The 19,735-nt window shown below is 43.8% G+C and overlaps 1 protein-coding gene across 1 annotated transcript; it reads left to right on the top strand.

Annotated features, from left to right (window-relative positions):
• The first annotated feature begins 12,057 nt into the window (after nucleotides 1-12,057).
• AP1S3 (adaptor related protein complex 1 subunit sigma 3) lies at nucleotides 12,058-18,699 on the top strand. Its single transcript, XM_086618430.1, has 5 exons — nucleotides 12,058-12,126; nucleotides 15,123-15,301; nucleotides 16,539-16,647; nucleotides 17,602-17,739; nucleotides 18,664-18,699. Exons 1-5 carry the CDS (start codon nucleotides 12,058-12,060, stop codon nucleotides 18,697-18,699), a joined length of 531 nt encoding a protein of 176 aa, XP_086474556.1.
• The last annotated feature ends 1,036 nt before the right edge of the window (nucleotides 18,700-19,735 follow it).

Here is a 19,735-nt window from a genome sequence, read left to right as displayed (position 1 = left end):
CCCGTCTCCCGCCACCGGGCCGCGGCTGGGGAAACCCGGGGACGGCCCGTGCCCACCGTGCCGGCGGAGGAGGGCGGGCAGCCCGCTGCCTCTCGCACACCCGCTCTGTACTCAGCGCTCGGGCCGGGCCGCCCCGTCTCCCCCCGCCTGGAGCCCCCGGCCCGGCGCTGGCGGGGAGGAGGCGCCCGCGGCGTTCCCCTTCGGGGCATTGTGGGAAGGCGCGATGCGAGCGCGGCCTCACCTGGCGCGGGGCGGGGAGGGGAGGGACGCAGGGCAGGAGAGAGGCGGCCGGCTGCCAGCCGGGCCGGGCCGGCTCCCAGCCTGCTGCTGCCGCCGCACCATGGTAAGTGGGCCGGGGCCGCCGGGCTGGGCCGGGGCCGGGCGGGAGCAGCCAGCCCCTGCCCCGCCGCAACCGCCTTCCGCGCCGCCGGGGCCGCGGCCGGGCCGGCGGCGGAGCCCCCCTCGACGGGCGCGTTTTCTGGGCTTCCCCGCCGGGGTCGGCCGGAGGCAGGGCAGAGCGGAGCTGCCCTGGTTCCCCTTAGACTTGCGGGGACCGGGTGCCTCCGCCCGGGGCGGAGAGCCGGGGCTTGGCCGGGGGGAGACCCTCCGCCTGGAGGCTGCTTTCCCAAGAGCCTAAAGCAAACAGAACTGTTTGCGCGGGACCTGAAAAAGCAAAGTCCCCGCGGAGGTGGGCTCAGACGTGGAACCTCTGGAACGTGGAACCTCTGGAACCTGGAACCGCTCTGCCGCAGCCTTTGCCATCTGAATACCCCTGTCTCGGTGTGCCTGGGGAGAGGGCAGATCCCGAAACGCAGCGCCAGCGCCTCGTTTGCGTGCCTGGCCCTGGAAAAACTTGGATTTATTAGGTTTTTTAAATGCTCTGCTGGAATAATCTGATGTTGGCTTTAAATAGAGGTAAAATACGTTCTTTAGAAAGTGCGTGCCAGCCTGCCTGCTGGGGTTGTGCCGGCTGCTCCGAAAGAGAAATGCTATTTCCGGCATGTTTGAGCAAGGTTTGCACCTGTTTTGAGGAAATGAAAGTTATATTCTTTTTCCCTTCTGTTGTCTGATCCTTGGGGTGAGCTCGGGTCACACTGACAGCCTTTCATAGCCAACCGGGAAAACAAGGCTGTTACAGAGAGAATTTTTATAAAGGCTTCCTGTAACTTGAGGAGCTGAGGTTCAAGTCCGTTCCAGTGCCTGGAGAAGGATCGAGCGTGGTTTCATATGGATCTGTGTCTGCTGGCTGGCTTCAGTGTCAAGGTGGTGCAGTTTTGGGCAGTGGGTTTTTGTGCGACGGGAGCATTGGGAAGAGCCTTTCCCTGGTGCCATGTAAGTGGGGGGAGCTTGGATGGCAGCCTTGCCTCCAGCTTGGGGCCTCCGCTCAGCTGCGTGGTCTTACGGAGGTTGTAGGGACTTAGTCATTCACAGTTCTGCCTTTCTATCAAATAATGCATCTGAGAGAGCACATGCGTCTGGTTCTCTTCCTTGTACACTGTTGTGTATTGGCAACCTGGCTCCACAGCTGGGTAGAGGTGGCAGCAGTGGCTTGTTTTAGCTTGGAAGGGGGCAGTAGCCCTTCAGATCGAAGGGCTGATGGGCAGGATCCTGGGAGGGAGGCCCTCTGGCTCTCCAGTGCCATGCTTGGGGTGGTTTGCTGGGATCAGAAAATGAACAGTAATGAACGTACAGATGGCAATGCAGTCTCCACACCTCAAGTTCCCGTATAGATATAACCTTGCTGGTTAGACCCCAGGACAGCCCTACATATCCACTTCCCTCCGGTAAAGCTTATGTAAACAACTGGAGTTCCTGTTTTGCCTTTGAAGGTCAGTAAATATGGGAGCTGATTTCAGGGAAGCTGATCTCAGAGCTCTCCCTGATGCATGCACTTCACAAATGCCAGTTTTCAAAGCACTCACAATGATCTCAGGGGAGTGCTGCTTACAATAGTGCTGCTTATTGACAGTTTGGAGACTGCCTGCTGTATTGGTTGTTGTGATTTTATAACGTGAGTGTGCATTCTTACAATTAATATATTTTTTTTCCTTTTCTGAGGTCATAGTACAAATGCTTGCTGGTGTTGTTATGTTAACTAGTGCTGCCAGCCTGTTGTAGAACCAGTGCTGATGAAAGGGTGCTTTTGTCCGAGCACACTCACTTAAAATTCCTGTCTGTCATCCAGTCTCAGTGAGGGGTTGGTACACTGGGTTACGCATCAAGAAATAAGGGCTACTGGGTTACAAACCAAGAATAAGCCTTATTCAGGCTCACAAGCGAAGGTCTTTGAACAGGTCATTTAAACTCTCTGTAGATCGATTCCTCCGGTTTGGAATGACATAGTTGTGCTTGCCACCTTTACTCTGCGTTTTGAGATCTGAATGGAAGGTACTTGTGCAAATGGTACCATGTCTTAGCAAGAAGTTTGTGATTGTTTGCTCTGTTGCAGATATCCAGGGAAATTTCAGGAAAGAGTCTGTTTAGCAAACCTAACTTCTCATCGTGCTGAGAAACACAGCTTTTCTGCCCAGCTGCTATGTTGTGACATGTAGGAAAAAAAAAAAAGACTTTTTAGAAAAGAAACTAAATTCTGCTCCCTGCTGTATATGGGTGCAGCAGAGAAGGATTGCTGTCTCAACGAAGTCGAAGAGTAGGGAGAGAGCAGTGAGGAGAAAATGGTTAGTTTCCCCAAGGACACGTGTTGCTCTAGTCTTTCATGCCTATAAGTGTTGCAACACCTTGATCCCGCTGTCACCTCAGTGTTATCAGTGTTACTTCCATGACAGTACCTGGCCCTGCTTGCATAGCTTTGAATGCAGAATTGGTGCCTGCGTAGTAAAGGGCCTGCTTCCCTCCGACCTGTTCTGCTCATCAGTACAACGAGAGAAATTAGTGCTTGTGGACATGATCTGAAACCTGGGAGAAAGATCGAAAGAATCCCATCTAGCACAAGGGCTCTAAAAATGTCCTTGGCCTGAATAGAAAAGGAGTTGGCAAGCAGTGTTTCCACTTAGCGAGACATTTGATCCTAGTCTCTGATCTGGAGGCTTGGGTGGAAATACTAGTTGAAGTGACTGCAGCTGCTGACACCTGCCTGGTGTTTGGAAATGACCGCTCAGCTACTCTGAATATTGACCTCATCAACAGTCTCAGTGCCCTTGATTGTTAAAGTAGACATAGATCTGCTCAAGATACTTTCAATGCTGTGTGGAATTCACTATCTACAGTTTGAAGAACAACTGCCTTTTTCCACTCTGTGATACAGCTGTGTGTTGGCCTAGCAAAGATAATGAACTTTCCCTCTGGGCATTTACCTCTGAAAGACAAGAAGGGCAGCTGGTTAGAATAGATGAGAAAAGAAGAGAAGATTACAAATAAATGATTCTTGTTGTTTGAGGCAGCTTTCTGCATGAAAAAAAAGTCATCCATGTGCTGTTTCTTTGTTTATTTATCTTGTAGTCAACTATTAGTGTGGGAGTAGATAATGGTAATGAAATGCCTCCCTTTTAGAAGATACTGAGGAGATATCCTTTCCAGTTCGGGAAAAGAGATGGCTACAGGGGAAGTGATAGAAATGCATGAAATAATGAATGCTGTAAAGAATAGTTGCTACAAGAAGAGTCAGGGTACATCCTGTGAAATTTTTAAGCACTAAATGTTAGGAAAACAAAAGGGAATACTTTTACACTCAGTGCAGATGAAAGGGAGTACTTTTTCACTCAGTGCAGATGAATGTTTTTCAGTCCACTGCCAAGGGTGCTGGGGGTGTCCTAGTAGTGAGGCAGTTCACAGAAAATGGGTCCACGGGTGGTTTGTCTGGATCCAGGTTCTGGCCCTAAATCCTTAACCTGATGATTCCTGGAATCAGACTACCAGAATGATTTTACGCATGCCTTGTTACTTATACTCTCTCTTTCTGGAAGCTACTCAGATCAGAGCAATGCCTGGGGAGTGATCCATAATCTGGTATTCAGTTACTTCTTGTCATTCAGTTGGACTTTTGAATACTGTTTTGTGGAATTTGCTAGGAAAAGTGGTTTTTAAGGTTCTTCTCAGGAAGTCTCTAATCTCTGACTGTTGATGTGATCCTTACAGTTTTGGATATTCTCTCTGGAGTACTCGCTATCATTACAGCATGTCACTGTTATACGAAGACTGCTCTGGACTGCCCATGCAGTCCTTGTGATGCACACTCTGCTGTCTCTGGGTAATAAGCTTGTTTCCAGAAAGCAAAAGAGATGTTATGATAGATCATGTGCCGATTCTTTGCTTAAGTCATTTTTTTAGTATTTTCACTCACAAACAAGGAAATTGTAGGCGTGTCTCAGCCAGGAGTTACTAGGATGTGGAGTGCCCGGAGGGCTTTGGAGAAAGCCATGGCATCTGGGTAGGCAAATGCAGGGAGAGGGCTGGAGGGGTAATGGCCAGCTGGGGCTACGAGGAGACAAGAAAATGCTGCCAAGTATGTGGACCATGTAAAATATTTGCTGCTTTTCTGTGTCTTTAATTACTTCAAAATCCCATGCTTTATAAACCATCCCATAGACCTTCTGCCTTCTGAAGGCATCAGTTGTGTGCAACAGCAGCAAAGAGGCAAAATGATGAAAGTACTGAGGAAACTGATGGGTCAGCAAGAGCTGCTCCGCCCCAGACTGCTTACAAGATTTATGCTTCGGCGTGTACCTCAGGCATTTATGCGAGCCAGTTGTGGTCTTTCCAGTGATGCCTAAATTAAAGCCCTGCTGCTCCCGTAAAAAGAATTCTTTCTGTATCACATGTGCACAGCTACTAATTACCATCCCTGCCCATTCATTTCTCTGCTGTCCTATTCCTGCAGGTTGTCATCTGCATTTACTTGGCTGCCTTGGGTGTATGCTTTCTTGAGTGGCCACCCCTGGGCCTTTGCATTCTTGCAGGTGTTGCAGTTTAGAGAGGCACAAGATCCAGTCATGCAGAAATGATGTTTCATTTGTGAGCGGGAATATAGCATGCAGAATCAGTGGGGTAGGACAGGAAAATAAAATTTACTTTTGTATGTTTGAAAGCAAGTATGATGTGCCTTTCTGGCCAGACATGTCTTTCTGGCCTGATATGTCCTGGATTTATGTTTCTCAATATCACAGACATAACCCCAAGTACTCTACGCACCAGTCTTCTTTTCTCCTCTAACTTGCTGAATTTGTGTAGGTTGCTCATCTGCTATCTTCTGTTCAGACCTGAGAAGAGAAGAGAGGGCATTAAAATCCCTCTTCACCAGCCAGTAAATGCCTCTTGTTGCCTCTTGGAGCTTGAAGGTAGTTTTGCTGAAACACTTGCTGTTCATGATGACTCGTTAACCAGCGCAGGAACTCCTGTATGGGTATCAGCTTCTGCTTAGTCCCCTGAGGCGAGTGATAGACACAAACTGCAAAAGAATGAGAAATTGAATTGGTTTTGTTTGTTGAAAATGCAGAAATTGTTCATGTTGTGCCTTTATCTTGTAACGCTGTGTGCTGGAAAGAGAATATGTGAAGTGTTGGGTGAGTGTCTGTCTGCTCTGAGCTCTAGAAAAGCCATGGGAATGGCTACCTGAAACTGTCCCAACTCAACAGCCACTGGGCCCCGGAGATGGGGATGGGGAAGGCACAGTACCTCAGGTGTTTCCTTTCCTCCAAGTCTCATTACAACACCTGGATGAATAGCAGAATTAATTTTTGATCCACATTTTTGTTCTGGAGGCTAAATTTTGGGCCAACATAAAGCATTTCATGAGATCCTGTGCTCTGGCCCTTCCTTCTAGAGACAATGATTGTTTCCTTCATGTTTAGATCATTAAATCCATATTGTTTTTTTTTACCGTAATGAAAAAGTGCCATTTTAAAAGGGAAAATTGAGTATTTATCTATTGAAAATGCCTAAAATAAATGCTTCAGTGTTTCCAGAAAATGACTCCCATGCTCTTTTGAAGTCATTCACAAATGTGATCCTAACTCATGTGTATCTTCAGTTCTCCCGGAGCTCAGGTTTTCTGTGAGCATCTTTGTTGGGAGCTGGAGGAATGGGCGTGAGGCTGCCGCAGACCTGCGATGCTCTGGCTCCTCCAGGCACGGGTGTCCCCAGGCGCTGTCTGTCGGCGGGCTGAGGAGCTGCAGAAACCTCTCGTCTCCTTCTGGTGTGCCTGCCCTGTCCCAGAACAAAGCTTTTTTGACTTTGCTCCTTGAAAGGTCAGAGGCAAGGGAAGGGCACTGCAGGACCTTCACGTATCAGAGCTGATAAGACAAACTGGAAATGAGTTCAAAAACGAAAGAGGCTGCACCTTTGCCGGAGTCTGTTGAGTTAGATTTTAGCTCTGTTTCTTTGCCAGCCATTCAAGGAACAGGCTGGGAAAATGACTTCTTGCGAAGGACAGTGCTGAAGGAACTCACGAGAAGTGAGCCGAGGTGGGGAGGACCCGGCCTGCCAGAGGCAGCCAGAGCAGGAGCGGAGCTGGAGGGAGCGCACGGGGCACTTAGAGCTGCCTGGAGCTTTTCTTCCTGATCCTTAGGTAGGGATCAGAAGTGAGGAGCTTCAAGATGTTTTTGGCTCAGAACTTGAGCTCAGCTATTCTGTTTTGATTATAGTTTTATTTAACTCGAGCGAGGCTATTGAGAGGGCTGTTGGCTGGATCAATACTATATGGTGTAAATATACTTGAAATGTTAGTGTGCTGATCAATTTGAAATCTTCAGTGATAAGATAAGGGTGACTTCTGCTTCATGAAAAGCATAAAATCAATGTGTAACTATAGTCATGTGTGCCTGTAATGATCTGGCACAGCTTTTATTGCATGGACTTTGGATGTATTGTTTAGGGGAAATTGTTCAGAAACGTTCCTAATGGAGATTAAGCGAGAAAGAATTCTGTGCCAGTTAGGCAGCGATATGCTACTTCATTATTTTTGCATTGCTGCTTATTCACTTAATTCTCTTTTTTCTTATTTGCTTACATCATACAGACTAAATATGTGTTTTAAATTTTAAAGCTGAGATTCTGCACTATTTCATAAACATGTCTGTCAGTTTCGGTGCTGCTGCAAATAAAAGTTTTAGTTACAGAGTAAACGAGCAAGGAAATTAATATTTTTAATCAAGTAGTCTGTTTCTTGGATTTTATGTAATTGCTTTAAAAGTCCCTAAAGTCCCAAAAGGTATCTACTAAAGGTCAGTAACCAGCTAAAGACTTTGTGCAGCACCAGAATAACAAAATACCTTTACTTTAGTGCATTGTTATTCTGTCTCTTCCTGGCGTGGCTAGATTGTTAATACGTTAGGTCAATAGTTGTCCGTTTGGTACATCTTTCTCATTTCACCCTAAATGCCTGGCATTCCAAACCATCTGTGTGCTCACAGTAGCTATTCATTTTTCTTGGAAATATTTCAATATTTACTCTTCTCCTGTCAAAAAACTCTAAACAAAGCAAAAACTAAAAGAATTCTTTTTATTCTTCAGATGTTTTGGATCACAAAAAAAAAATCAGCTAATGACTGGAATAATTTGGATGTTCATACTTTTTAAAAGAAACATTTTAATGGTGGTAGATTTTATTAGTTTTCAGATGTGATATAAAAATAAGTACTAATAAATTCTGGACAGCTATCTGTGTTGGGAAGGACTTTCTTTCATATCAGCGGAAAGCATGACAAATAGTAAAAGATAAGTAGAATGTAAACTCAACTAGACAAAAACAGTGCCAGAAGGTCAGGCAGACTTCAGGAAAGTCAGAATAAGTTAAAAGAGAACTTTATGGTAAAAAGTTGCTTCCTCTCACTCTGGTACAGCCGGTCAGTCTGGTTTTCCCGAGGCTTCTGTCAGTAGCCGTTGTCATGTCAGCAGCCAAAGGTGTGGCATTTTTCATCTCATTTCCCTTTTCATGTGGTCCATGAGTTTTTCTTTATTAGCATGTCATATACTGCCTGTTGCCCTGCTGGCTGCAGCAGGCTTAAACAGAAGGTTTTTAAGGAAGGCTTATGTGAGTTCTGCCAAGCTGTCCGGTTTAGGGGAGTAATTCCTAATTTGCAAATTTTAGTTAACTTGTGAATTTCAGGAATCCCTCTGTTTTAAAAAGGTGACTTTGGTTCGAGAAACTCTTAACTGAATTTGGAAAGGTTGGAGCTGAAGCAGAATCTACACCCAGTGCTGCTGGAGTGCTAGGGCTGCCCAACCAAGCAAATCCTGCACTAACCAAGCACCCAGCAAAGAGAAGGATGCTTGCTTTTCGCTCTCTTCCAGCTGCCATCTCCTCTTCTGCCTTCCCTCGCTTTAGGCTCATTGGAGTCCTCCCGTTTCGCTGTCCTCCTCTCCCACTGAGGGACCTGGTGCAGCCAGGTGCCGCAGAACAGGTTTGAAACCAGGTGGCAAATGTTATGCAGGTTGAATGACGGGAGGAAGAGAAGCATTTCTCCTGCACGATCTTCTCACAGAGAGGTGGATTAGAGCCTGGCTGCACTGACCCCTTGAGTTTGCCTTGCAGGGAGAAACATCACTTCTTTTACATGTTTATGTCATTGGACAGCAAACTGGAGAAGTGACCTCAGGCGTCAGGAAAGCCACTTTGTCTTCCCATGTAGTTGTCTTTCTTTGATATCCCTACAGGTGGGTGGTTCTGTATGTAATGGAATATAGTCTGGAGTCCTTTAGACAATCGTACTAAATGTTGCAGTACAGGTTAGGTTAAGTTTTAAAACCTCTGTAAAAGCAACAAATGATCCAAGTTTGAAACCAGTGAGCCAACTATAAAGTGTTTGATCGGTCTGGAGTGTGCAATGTCTGAATACTGGGGAAGGCTGCACCAAAGGGACCTCCAGCCTTGGTCCAGGAGCCAAGCGTGGGTGAGCCACTTACCAGATCATGACAGCGCATTAGCAAAAGGAGGGAAAGATCTCCCAGGGAAGGTAGAAAAAAATCAGTGTGCTTTACTTACTTCTCTTACGTTTGCTGTTTGTGAACATGTAAACCTTCTCTATTTTGCATTTTTGGCATCTGTTCTATTTACTGTTAAATTATTTCATGTCAAAGTCTACCATTTGATTTTCTGTAGCTCTGAAACTGAGGGTGTTGTTTGTTATCCTGGTACAGTTTTGTGGATCTCGATAGAACAGAAAGCTCTGTAACTTTCCAACCTGTTCTATAACTTAGAGCTGCAGTCGGTTCAGAGATACATGAGAAGGAGATGGAGTTCTGGTTTAGAAATCTTGTTTAAATGCTTGATTAAAAAAAAAAAAATCCTGTTTTTCCAACGGGAAAATAATGGCCTACAAATACAAAATGCAGTCGTTTAGGCTACTGACTGATGTTTATGGAGATCATTTTGCACAGTGCTGTAGGTGGTTGGGTCTGATTCCATAAAACAAGCTAATAAAATTACCCTCAGCTCCCAGACCAAAGCTTGTCTCCTACAGACTCTGCATGCGAAGGCAGCGGATGCTCTCACAGGAACATCCCAACCCACTCAGACTTGGACCTAAAAATTCCCTCTGGCATTGCCCCTGGGTCTGGTGATGGTTAGTCACGGCCAGCACACCCTGCAATGATGCCCTGCAATGATCGTAAAGGAAACCAAGCACCCTGCTTCAAAGGTATTTCACTTGAAGCAAGTTATTTGCCTTTGTCCTCTGGAATTAGAACTTTTAAAGATGAGTAAGACATTTCAGGATAATCTACCTCTATTTGTAGTTTGGCTGCTGGAAAACAAACAAAAATTCCTTAATCAACATCCATCTTGTCCTATGCATTATAGGAAAGCAAGTGTGTTTTCGCAGGTAAGGAGCAGATGAGCCCTTAGATTTGTGTTTGTGCAGTACTTCAACATTTCCAGGTTTATCGATGCATCACAGTCTTTCCAGTGAGCTGTAATGAGCAGCTGTGAGAGTGAGGAATGTGTTGTATCAGGTCTGTGGGGCTGGGCAGAGCAAAGCTGAACTGAATGAAACAGCATCTATAGCAATTGGATGCTTACGCTTACAGGAATTAAGCCATTTAACCTCTTGAGAATGTAATATTATTTACCTCCTAGAGAGTTCCCCAGATGGAATGGACTTTAGAAAAAGGAAGAGTCAAAAGAGAAAAAAGCCTCACAATATTTTCTCTTCTAGTATGTTGTTTTGTTACAGGAGCTCCCAGCTGGCCAGTAATATGTACCTGGGCTTGAGGGTACACTATTTTGCTGCAGACTGTAAAATTAGAAATGGACTAACAGTAGAGGCTTTTATCTATTTTCTAGCTGTGTGTATTTCTATAATAGTAAAATTGCCTTATGAGGTATGCAGTTCTATTCTGCATATGAAGCAGTGTGGGATGGGAGACCCAAAAGGTAGGATTTTTGAAGCTTGTGTATGAATCTTGGTGCATTTAAGAGCTTTAATGGATATTCTGATTGCAAAGAATGTTGCCTCTGCTCTTGAAAAGTGGTGGTGAAACATCAGCTGCCTCTTCATAAGAAACAGTGGAGTTTTAAAGCAGTCTAAAATGGAGAGCAGCTTGCTTTCCAGTCGGTGAAGCGTAACATCCTGAAGTAAACTAATTGGCAGAAAATGGTGGTAATATTCACGGTAATTCCCTGGCTTGTTGATATTTAAGCTTTTAGAGACATAAGGTTGCTCTCCTGGAGATACAGGTATTACTTGCAGGCAGATATAAGGTCTGTTGGGTCCAGTAGCTGAACCTAAACCAGAACCACCCTTTCATTAGCTTTCCCTATTGAAGCACTGGAGCAAATACATTTCTTCCTGAGGATGTCTCAAACAGCACAATCTTGTTATGTTGAACATGCTGTCAGCTTTTGATGGGGATTCACTGCCTAATTCCCTGCATTTTCAATTGAATCTGATCATTCTCTCTTATCTGATTCACGATATTTTTAGAAATTTGGTTGTCAAATAGCTGCTGCCTCTGCCTGATTGCTTTTAAATGGACACCCGCTGACCTGCCGCTCTTGTCATAGATTCATAGATTCATAGATTCATAGAATTTCTAGGTTGGAAAAGACCTTAGAGATCATCGAGTCCAACCATCCCTAATCCCCATTAAACCATATCCTCAAGTAGCTCATCCACCCTATTCTTAAACACATCCAGGGATGGGGACTCAACCACCTCCCTGGGCAGCCTATTCCAGTGGCTGACAACCCTTTCAGAGAAGAAATACTTCCTAACATCCAACCTGAATCTCCCCTGACTAAGCTTATGCCCATTTCCTCTTGTTCTATCACCCGTCACTAATGTAAAGAGCCCTTCCCCTACCTCCCCACCATCTTTTCTCAAGTATTTATAGGCCGTAATCAGGTCTCCCCTCAGCCTCCTCTTTTCCAGGCTAAACAGCCCCAACTCCCTCAGCCGCTCCTCAGAAGTTTTATTTTCCAGCCCCTTGACCAGTTTGGTCGCCCTTCTTTGGACCCGCTCCAGGAGCTCAATATCTCTCTTAAAGCGAGGGGCCCAAAACTGGACACAATATTCCAGGTGCGGCCTCACCAGTGCCGAGTACAGGGGCAGGATCACTTCCCTGCTCCTGCTGGTCACACTATTCTTGATACACGCCAGTATCCCATTGGCCTTTTTGGCCACCTGGGCACACTGCTGGCTCATATCAAGCCGGTAGTCAACCAACACCCCCAGGTCCTTCTCCGCCAGGCAGCTCTCCAGCCACTCCTCCCCGAGCCTATAGCGATGCTTGGGGTTTTTATACCCCAAGTGAAGGACTCTGCACTTGGCCTTATTAAAGCTCATGCCATTGGCCTCAGCCCAACCATCCAGTCTGTTCAAATCCCTCTGAAGGGCCTCCCTACCCTCGAGCAGATCGACACAGCCTCCCAGCTTGGTGTCGTCCGCAAATTTACTGAGGGTACATTCAATCCCCTCATCCAGGTCATTGATAAAGATGTTAAACAGAACTGGACCCAGCACTGAGCCCTGGGGAACCCCACTGGTGACCGGCCTCCAGCCGGATTTAGCCCCATTTACCACCACTCTTTGGGCCCGGCCATCCAGCCAGAACCTATGCTCTGCTTTTTGAAATGCACTCCTCTTTACAAAGGCTTTGGAGTTAATGTGCAGTGCAGCGAGCAAAATAGTTTTTCATTCATCCAGCTCCTCTTGGTGGACAATTGTATGGACAGTAAGTGCTGTCCCTGCATCTACTGGGAAGGGGTAGCCCTGGCAGCTGGAACATTACCATGTCAGAACCCAGTTGGTAATGTGAACAGAGAAAGGCAAGAACATGGTGCTTTGATCTTCGCTGTAATCAAGCCATGTGTACTGCCAGCCACATAATTGTTTTTGTTTAGCGAGCTCATCTGGAGACTATTACAGGACTCAACACAAGGCAGCTACGAAATCCTTGTAATTTTATAAAGCACATTAGACTAATGGTGGCAAAAGCCATATTTCCAGCAGTAGCTCCTGCCACAGGCACATACAAATAAAACAGTCCACCTTTCCCTAAAATAATCCCGCATTTGAGGTCTTTCTCAATATAGTCACAACTCTTATCTCCAGATTACTCAACAACTATGTGACAATAGCTAGAGAATGGTTCTGAATTATGAATGAAGGCTTTATTTAAAATCCAGTCGCCTTTTTTTGTTGTTGTTTTTACGTAGAAGCTTCTCTGGTGCACTTCTCTGTTGGACTTCTCAAGCGCATAGAGTGATTTTTGTCTTCACACAAATCTGCATTGAAATCTTGATAGTAATTGCGAACATTAACTTTAATCCTCACTGGGGAGATGGAGTGATGGAGAAGTACAGGTACAGCAATAAGCTGGAATAGAAAACCAGAGGGAGAAAGGATTAGGATGTAGATTGAGAAGCTATAGGGAAGGGTGAGGCTAGACTAATGGGAATGGGGATGTGGCAAGAGACTTGCCAGCTCCTCTATTGGGAGTTTGCAAGGATTGGGACAAAGTGAGGAAAATGAGACTCCTATGCTTCTCCCTTGGTCCTCCCAGCTCAGGGGAAGCTTTGTCTCTGCACGGGCAAGCAGCAGTATGCCTGTCGCCATACACATGGCTCTGACCACGGTTAGACATCCTTCCTGCAAGTCCTGGCCTCCAAGTATTGGTACTGGTGAGAAAAGCGATGGGGAAGGATTCCTGTCAAGAACAGTGCAGTTCACAGTGTCTTCAGCCATCGGAAGCATCTCTGTCCCTGCTAGTGGTTTTTTTTTTTTGCATTTGGCAGATGTCCCATTGAGATGGATGTCATCCTCAGATAGATTTCCTGAATTCTTAAAGCCATTTCCATGCTGTGAGTAGATGACTTACTGTACTGCTTAAAGACTTAGTATGGTCAGTTATTTTAATCTGCTAATAAAAGTATTTGTATAAATGTGAATTTTCTCCCAAAGGCCGACTGGCATGTAAAAGCTAGCACTTCTGTATTTCAGTAATGCTGCTGTCACGGAATGACACAAGGTCAGACCAATAGAGAGGTCAGTTCAATAAAAGTCAGGGGCAATTCGACCAGTCTACCAGTTTCCCAAGCAAGACAAGACCCTTGTATCTGACCCACCTGCCCACCCTGGGCAGCCCACTAAGTTGGAGGGTGTTTGCCTGACCTATTCGGGGACCTCACAGGCAGCACAATGGGTCATCCTCCCTTATATTATATAAATTATAAAGTTTCCGGAAACTTACATTAAAATAACAAATTTTATTATGGATGCTCGTGACAGGATACAGATTCGAAGATAGCCGGTGATAGAGATTGACTGTGAAAACAGATTTGATTTAGAACAACATAAAATTAGAACTGATCAGTGATAATACTAGATAGCTGCAAGATGTTAGTAAGTAAATGCGCACAACACAGAGCTCTTGCCCAGTAGGCGTGCCTATGGGGGGGAAGAGAGGTTCAGCCCATTGACTGATGCCAGACATTTCAATGGAGGTCTTCACCCCCAACATCCCCCTTCTCTTTAGCCATTTTATACTATTTCTTTACTTTTAGGTGGAGCTTGAGTGATTCTAGTCATACATGACACTATAATGAGCAAAGTTCAGCTTCAGGGCACGATCTCACCTTTACTGCTGAGGAAGCAGTTTCGATCTGTCTTTCTTGATAGCAATTATGCTGTTATCTTCACTGGACACTCTTTATGTCTGATAACAGGGATGAGATATGGCGCCTCCTCACCCCTCTACTCCCGGTCTCAAGGATATGCACATATTCCATCAGCCAGTCCAGGTGCACTTTATTCCTGGGAACAGGAACTGTCTATCACCTCAGAGCTGCTCTAGTCTGAGGCAGCAGTTGTTTAAGATGTAAGCTGAACTTTGAGGGACAATATTCTCCCATTTCCCCAATTTTCGTTATTTTTCCACAGCTGCTAATGCAAAGCATGAAAGAATTGTGGATCAAACCATGTAAAATTATGACTAGCTTTAAAATTGAAATTTTAGAACAGTGTATATGTGCTTTATTTAACATAATATCCTCAGTCATTGAGGTCTGTCTTTGGCATCACAGTAGTCTGTGTTTCATAATCTGGTGATTTCTTTAGTAAAACTACTCCAGGTCCCTTTCCAAAGTAGTTGGTTTCTTCTGCTCCTTATAGCCTCTTCTAGGAACACACTGTTTAGTTTGTGACCTGAAATAGTGCGATACCAGAATTGTTAGTGATCATGGTTACTATCTAGGTGTTCATTTTCTGGTCTTGTGCTACACTGCATCCTTGATCTCCCTAGCCCTGTTGTATGTAAGTCTTTATTGCCTTCGCTAAGGTGTCTGCTCTTGCTGGAGGAGGGGCTGGGGCCCTGTTCTCACCGCCGCAAAGTGGTGATGCTCCTCCTGATCCCCAGGGAAGTGGCAGGATAGGAAGCAGAGCTGCTGTTCGCACGAGGTAAGGGAGCACGGGTGGGAGAGGATGCAGAGGGGATGCCTGGGGAGAGGTACCTCAGGAAGGGGAGAGCTGGCAGGGGAAGAAACAGAAGAGCGGAGGGATCTCTGCTCCTATGCTCAGCCTCCCCTGGACTGCACTGACGCCACATCCAAACGTCATGCCAGGGCTAGAGATGCCTTTGCTAAGGATTGTGCAGATTCTCAGCGTCAGGCAGCGGAATGCTCTTCTCTGGCCATGGCCCTGGCGTTAACCATGTTGCTTTGTTTACTCTAGATACACTTTATACTGCTGTTCAGTCGGCAGGGGAAATTAAGGCTTCAGAAATGGTATACGACGCTACCTGATAAAGAGAAGAAAAAGATCTCTCGAGAAATTGTTCAGATTATTTTGTCTCGCAATCAAAAAACAAGTAGTTTTGTTGACTGGAAAGACCTCAAGCTTGTTTACAAAAGGTGTGAGTAATTTTATGAGAACATGTAATTACTCTTCAGATAAATAACATGTGCTAGAAGAGAAAAATAAAGACTCGCTTTAAGAAAAACACCAAACAAACCCTAAGCGCTAGACTAAGCTGATAGGAGCCTGCTATCAGCAATCTAACAGTGTCTGACAGCACAGTGTCCCTGGATAAATCAGCAGGGTAAATTGTGGGGTGAAAAATACTTGTACAATCTGTCAAATGAGAAAAATGGGAGTAACCTAATAAGTATTAGCAGTTGAAATTCTGTTAGAAGGCTTTAGGCTTCACTGCTCCTTCCGATTCCCCAAGATAGCCTGCTGAGACACGTGCTGGGCTTTATCAGGCTCTTCGGGAGGTTCCAGGAACTGTTCAGAGGCACTTTCAACATTTTGTCAAATTTTATCTTTGAAACGTTTGTTGCTCTGGAAAGCATTAATTCCCATTTCCTTCTCCAAACAAATCACCGGTCCCTGGTTACATGATGCTTAGCATTAACCGCCTGTTAATTCTTGTAAAGTCATAGCAAACAAAAGTAGCCTTAAGGTATAGCACACTGTACCAATTAAGCAGCATCTCCTGTTTAGCAAAAAATGAGTTCCATGCTGTGAAGTGGTGGATGTAAACATCTGACCAGATGCTGTGACAAGTTGAGGCTCCAGCCACAGCACCAGAGAGCTGAATTAGATTGTTACTCCCATCTTGGCTTGATTCAAACATAAAGTTTTGCTGCAAATAAGTTATGAAGATTGATTGGTCCAAGCAGTTTCATGCTTTCTTGACTCTATGTAAACCACTGTCAGTCATTGGATAGCCAGCAGGCTTGCTGAGATGTAACTCCTTCCACCTTCATTTTGCCTTTATTTTTACTTTTTAATAAAGAGTGGTAACTCATTCTACAGTTTAATTAACCCCACTTACTGTAGTGCTATTGCAGCAGGTGAGTGAGACCTTTAAAGTACTATTGATTTATTGTTTGTTTTATTCAGACCACCATTGGCGGTATTGCACTTTGCCAAGGGTGGAGTTTGCTTTTCTAACTAAATTAATAATTTAAATTATCTGATCTTTTAAAGTGTTCTCTGGGACACTATGAGAGTGAAATAAAATTATTATTTTTAAGGACAAGATAGATGTTAACTGTTATTGGCATAACTTCTAAGAGATGAGCAGAGCACTGAGAATCCAGGGATCCAACTGTTCACTCTCACGTTTTTGCCTTGTTTCCCTAGGTATGCCAGTTTGTATTTCTGTTGTGCAATAGAAGACCAGGATAACGAGCTCCTGACACTAGAGGTCGTCCATCGATACGTAGAGCTTCTGGACAGATACTTTGGAAACGTAGGTTTTACTTTCTCCCATGAACTGCGTTCCTGGCTGTCTGATAAACAGTTATCTGTAGCTGGTTTGCGTCATGTTTCTATCTGCGCTACTTGCCCTGTACACTCTCTCAATCCAGGATGAAATTCACTATTAGAATGTTTTGTAAAATAGTGCTGAAAAATATAATTTTTTTTTTCCCCGTCCTTTTCCCCTAAAAACTAATCTTGATGCTTTATATATCCTTCTCAGAACAGATTTCAAGGGGAAAGCTTGAGGAAAATTATTTAAAAAAAAAAACCCTGGGTGACAGTTCTTTAATTCTCTCTCCTGATATGTACAGATATACTGGGTTTGTTTGTTTCATAACATTATGTAAAAATTAAGGGCATACAAAGAGGAGGAAGATAAAGATTTTTTTTTTACCTGAAGAATGTCCAAACAAGTCTTTCATTAAGTCTTTAAAGACTACAAGAGACCCACCTTTTCTTTGAATATTTTTTAAATTGTCCCCACTACCTTAATTCATCTCTTATTTAAATCACTGTGCCATGACTCACATTTGTATCGCCTCAAAACAAAAAGCAGTTGGTGACTGTAAGGTCACTAGGACACGGAATTAGTCTTGCTCTGTGAAACTGTGCGTGAACGTATGTAACCCATATTACAAGTGCTATGTAAGACCCGTTATAAGGTTAGTAGGCTAGGAAGTCAGCTTTATTCTCTGAAAACCAGTATGGAAGTACTGTATCGTATAAAATACAGTGACAGGAATATCTTTGCTGTATCTAGGCTATATATGTAGAGAGAATATGTGCAGAAGACTATTACATAGTATGCAGTATCTTTCTTCACCCTGCTTCCTGCTACCATGTCCATACGTTGAATACATTTGATCACCTTAACTTTTGGCCCAGTAGTGCTTTTAATGCTGTAAAAGTAATTTAAATGTTGGATGTCCTTTTGTTCTGGCAGGTGTGTGAGCTGGATATTATCTTTAATTTCGAAAAAGCTTATTTTATTCTTGATGAGTTTATAATTGGTGGAGAAGTACAAGAAACTTCAAAGAGGTCTGCAGTGAAAGCCATGGAAGACTCTGACATGTTGCAGGAGGTAAGGCAGAGGAAGACAAAAGGCAAACACCACATCTTCCTACATTTCTGTGTTTGACAGGAGCTTAAAACACAGCTACACGCTTCTGGTACTTCATTATCCAAATGTGTCTTAAGTTCAGTTTTGATAGGTACAACAATGCAATTAAGGTAGCAGTTACATAAGCTTTCATTTCAACCCTCTTGCATCTTGTGGAATCATCTGGCAGCTCTTTATATACTGCTGTTACTCTCTTGCAGTTGAACTGCTCGAGTTTCTTGGATATTATATTAGGAAACGGTTTAAGACGTATCTAAGATATTTATATAAGAACATAATCTAAGATTATATTTTATGTATATAAATACAGAAAAATCTATTCTATTTCATTAGTGCATTGGAAGCAGATGACCTACTACTAACATTTAAAATTGGAAAGAATATGTGCTGGCAAACTCCGCTTTCATTCATAAACACCTGTGTAGTTTTTCTGCAGGGCACAGATATGTAACCTTTATTCAGAAGCCTGCAGGATTTCTCTGCTGTAACTTGTACTGTTGAGCCAGGAACGGCAAAAACAGTTGAATGTGATGGATTTACTTAATTTTTTCTAGGTAATGAAAGATCCATTCTAATACTGAAGTTAAACAGTTTTTCAAAGTGGTCTGGCATTGACACGTGAAACTTGGCCAGCTATGTACAAAGGCCAGCTAGACATGATGAGTTTAGCCACAGCCGTGGTTTGTCATGGTTTGAAGATCAGATTCTAAAAGGCTGTTAAAGGTTTTTAAAGCAGAATTATTTCTACCTTTTAATTAATCTGATCTAATTCCATGCAAAACTACAGCTGTCTTCAAAGAGGACAAGAGGGTTTATTTGAATATTACTGTACCACTCCATAATGTGTCAGTTGTTTCTTTCTTCTTTTTTTTTTTTTCTCTCCAGACAGTGGAAGAATACATGAACAAGCCTGCATTTTAATGTTAAAACTACCTGGAAAGGAACTGCTGCATGCACCTGTAAAATGCACTTCCTGAAGTTGCTTCCAAATGTGCCAGATCCTTGGAGAAATACCAAAAAAAACAATAACTAAAGGAGTTTGTTTGTATAATGGTGAAGATGAAGGTCAGCTAATGTAGCACAGGGTTTAACAATTCTGTACTTGCATTACTCTGCGTATGAGTTTCTCAGAATTGTTACTACCCTTGATCTAGTTTCTCCTTGCTGGACTAAACACTTGTTTTGTATCATGTTTTTTAGCTACGGGTTTTGTCATCATAAAATGTTACTCTGACAGTACTTTGAAGAGATATTTTTACTAGTTTTGGTCCACTGCTGACCGTATGACTCTGCTTTTGTACAAATGTCCATTATTTTGAATGTAATGATTATTCTGCTCTAATAATAATTTTTTTTTCTAAAAGCCAAATTGTTGTGGACCCTGATTTCACAAGCTTTTTTTGAAAAGATTAACCCATTTAGTATAAGAAGAAATATGCTTTTCTTTGGACCAGCCACCTTCTTTCACTGTCTTCCTTCTGTTTTCCGCTTTAGTCTGCTAATAGGACTGCTCCAACTGCTATTAGAGTGTGCTCCACACCTCCATTTAATCCGGAAGCCTCTGCTGACTTGAGGTAGGCTTCTCCCAGGTTTAACAAATCCTTTTTGCTGCTGCATGTAGATGGCCTGTTTCTGTCTTTCTCCTCATTTTCCTGTTGCCTTCCTAGATCCCCTGGGTTTAGACAAAGGCTACAACCTTTGGAAGTGTCTAACTTGAGAGCAGATGTATCTGAAGAGAAGAAATTAGTCTTTGGGATTTTAGGGTGAACATCATCTCATATATCTTTTGGCTCTGTATCCACCAATAACCATCTTTCCCAGTAGAGTTTTCCAGTCCCCTATTCACACACTTGTTGGGATGATCAGCTTTTTGGTAGTTGAACATGGCTCATTTTTGTGAAGGCTGGATAATTTAATCAACCTTTTGTAACTTTGCAAGCTGCACAAAGGGAAAAAA

The sequence above is a fragment of the Tauraco erythrolophus genome, chromosome 11, assembly GCF_009769465.1.
Source record: "Tauraco erythrolophus isolate bTauEry1 chromosome 11, bTauEry1.pri, whole genome shotgun sequence".
Lineage (NCBI taxonomy): Eukaryota > Metazoa > Chordata > Aves > Musophagiformes > Musophagidae > Tauraco > Tauraco erythrolophus.
This window is presented reverse-complemented; position numbering and strand designations above follow the sequence as displayed.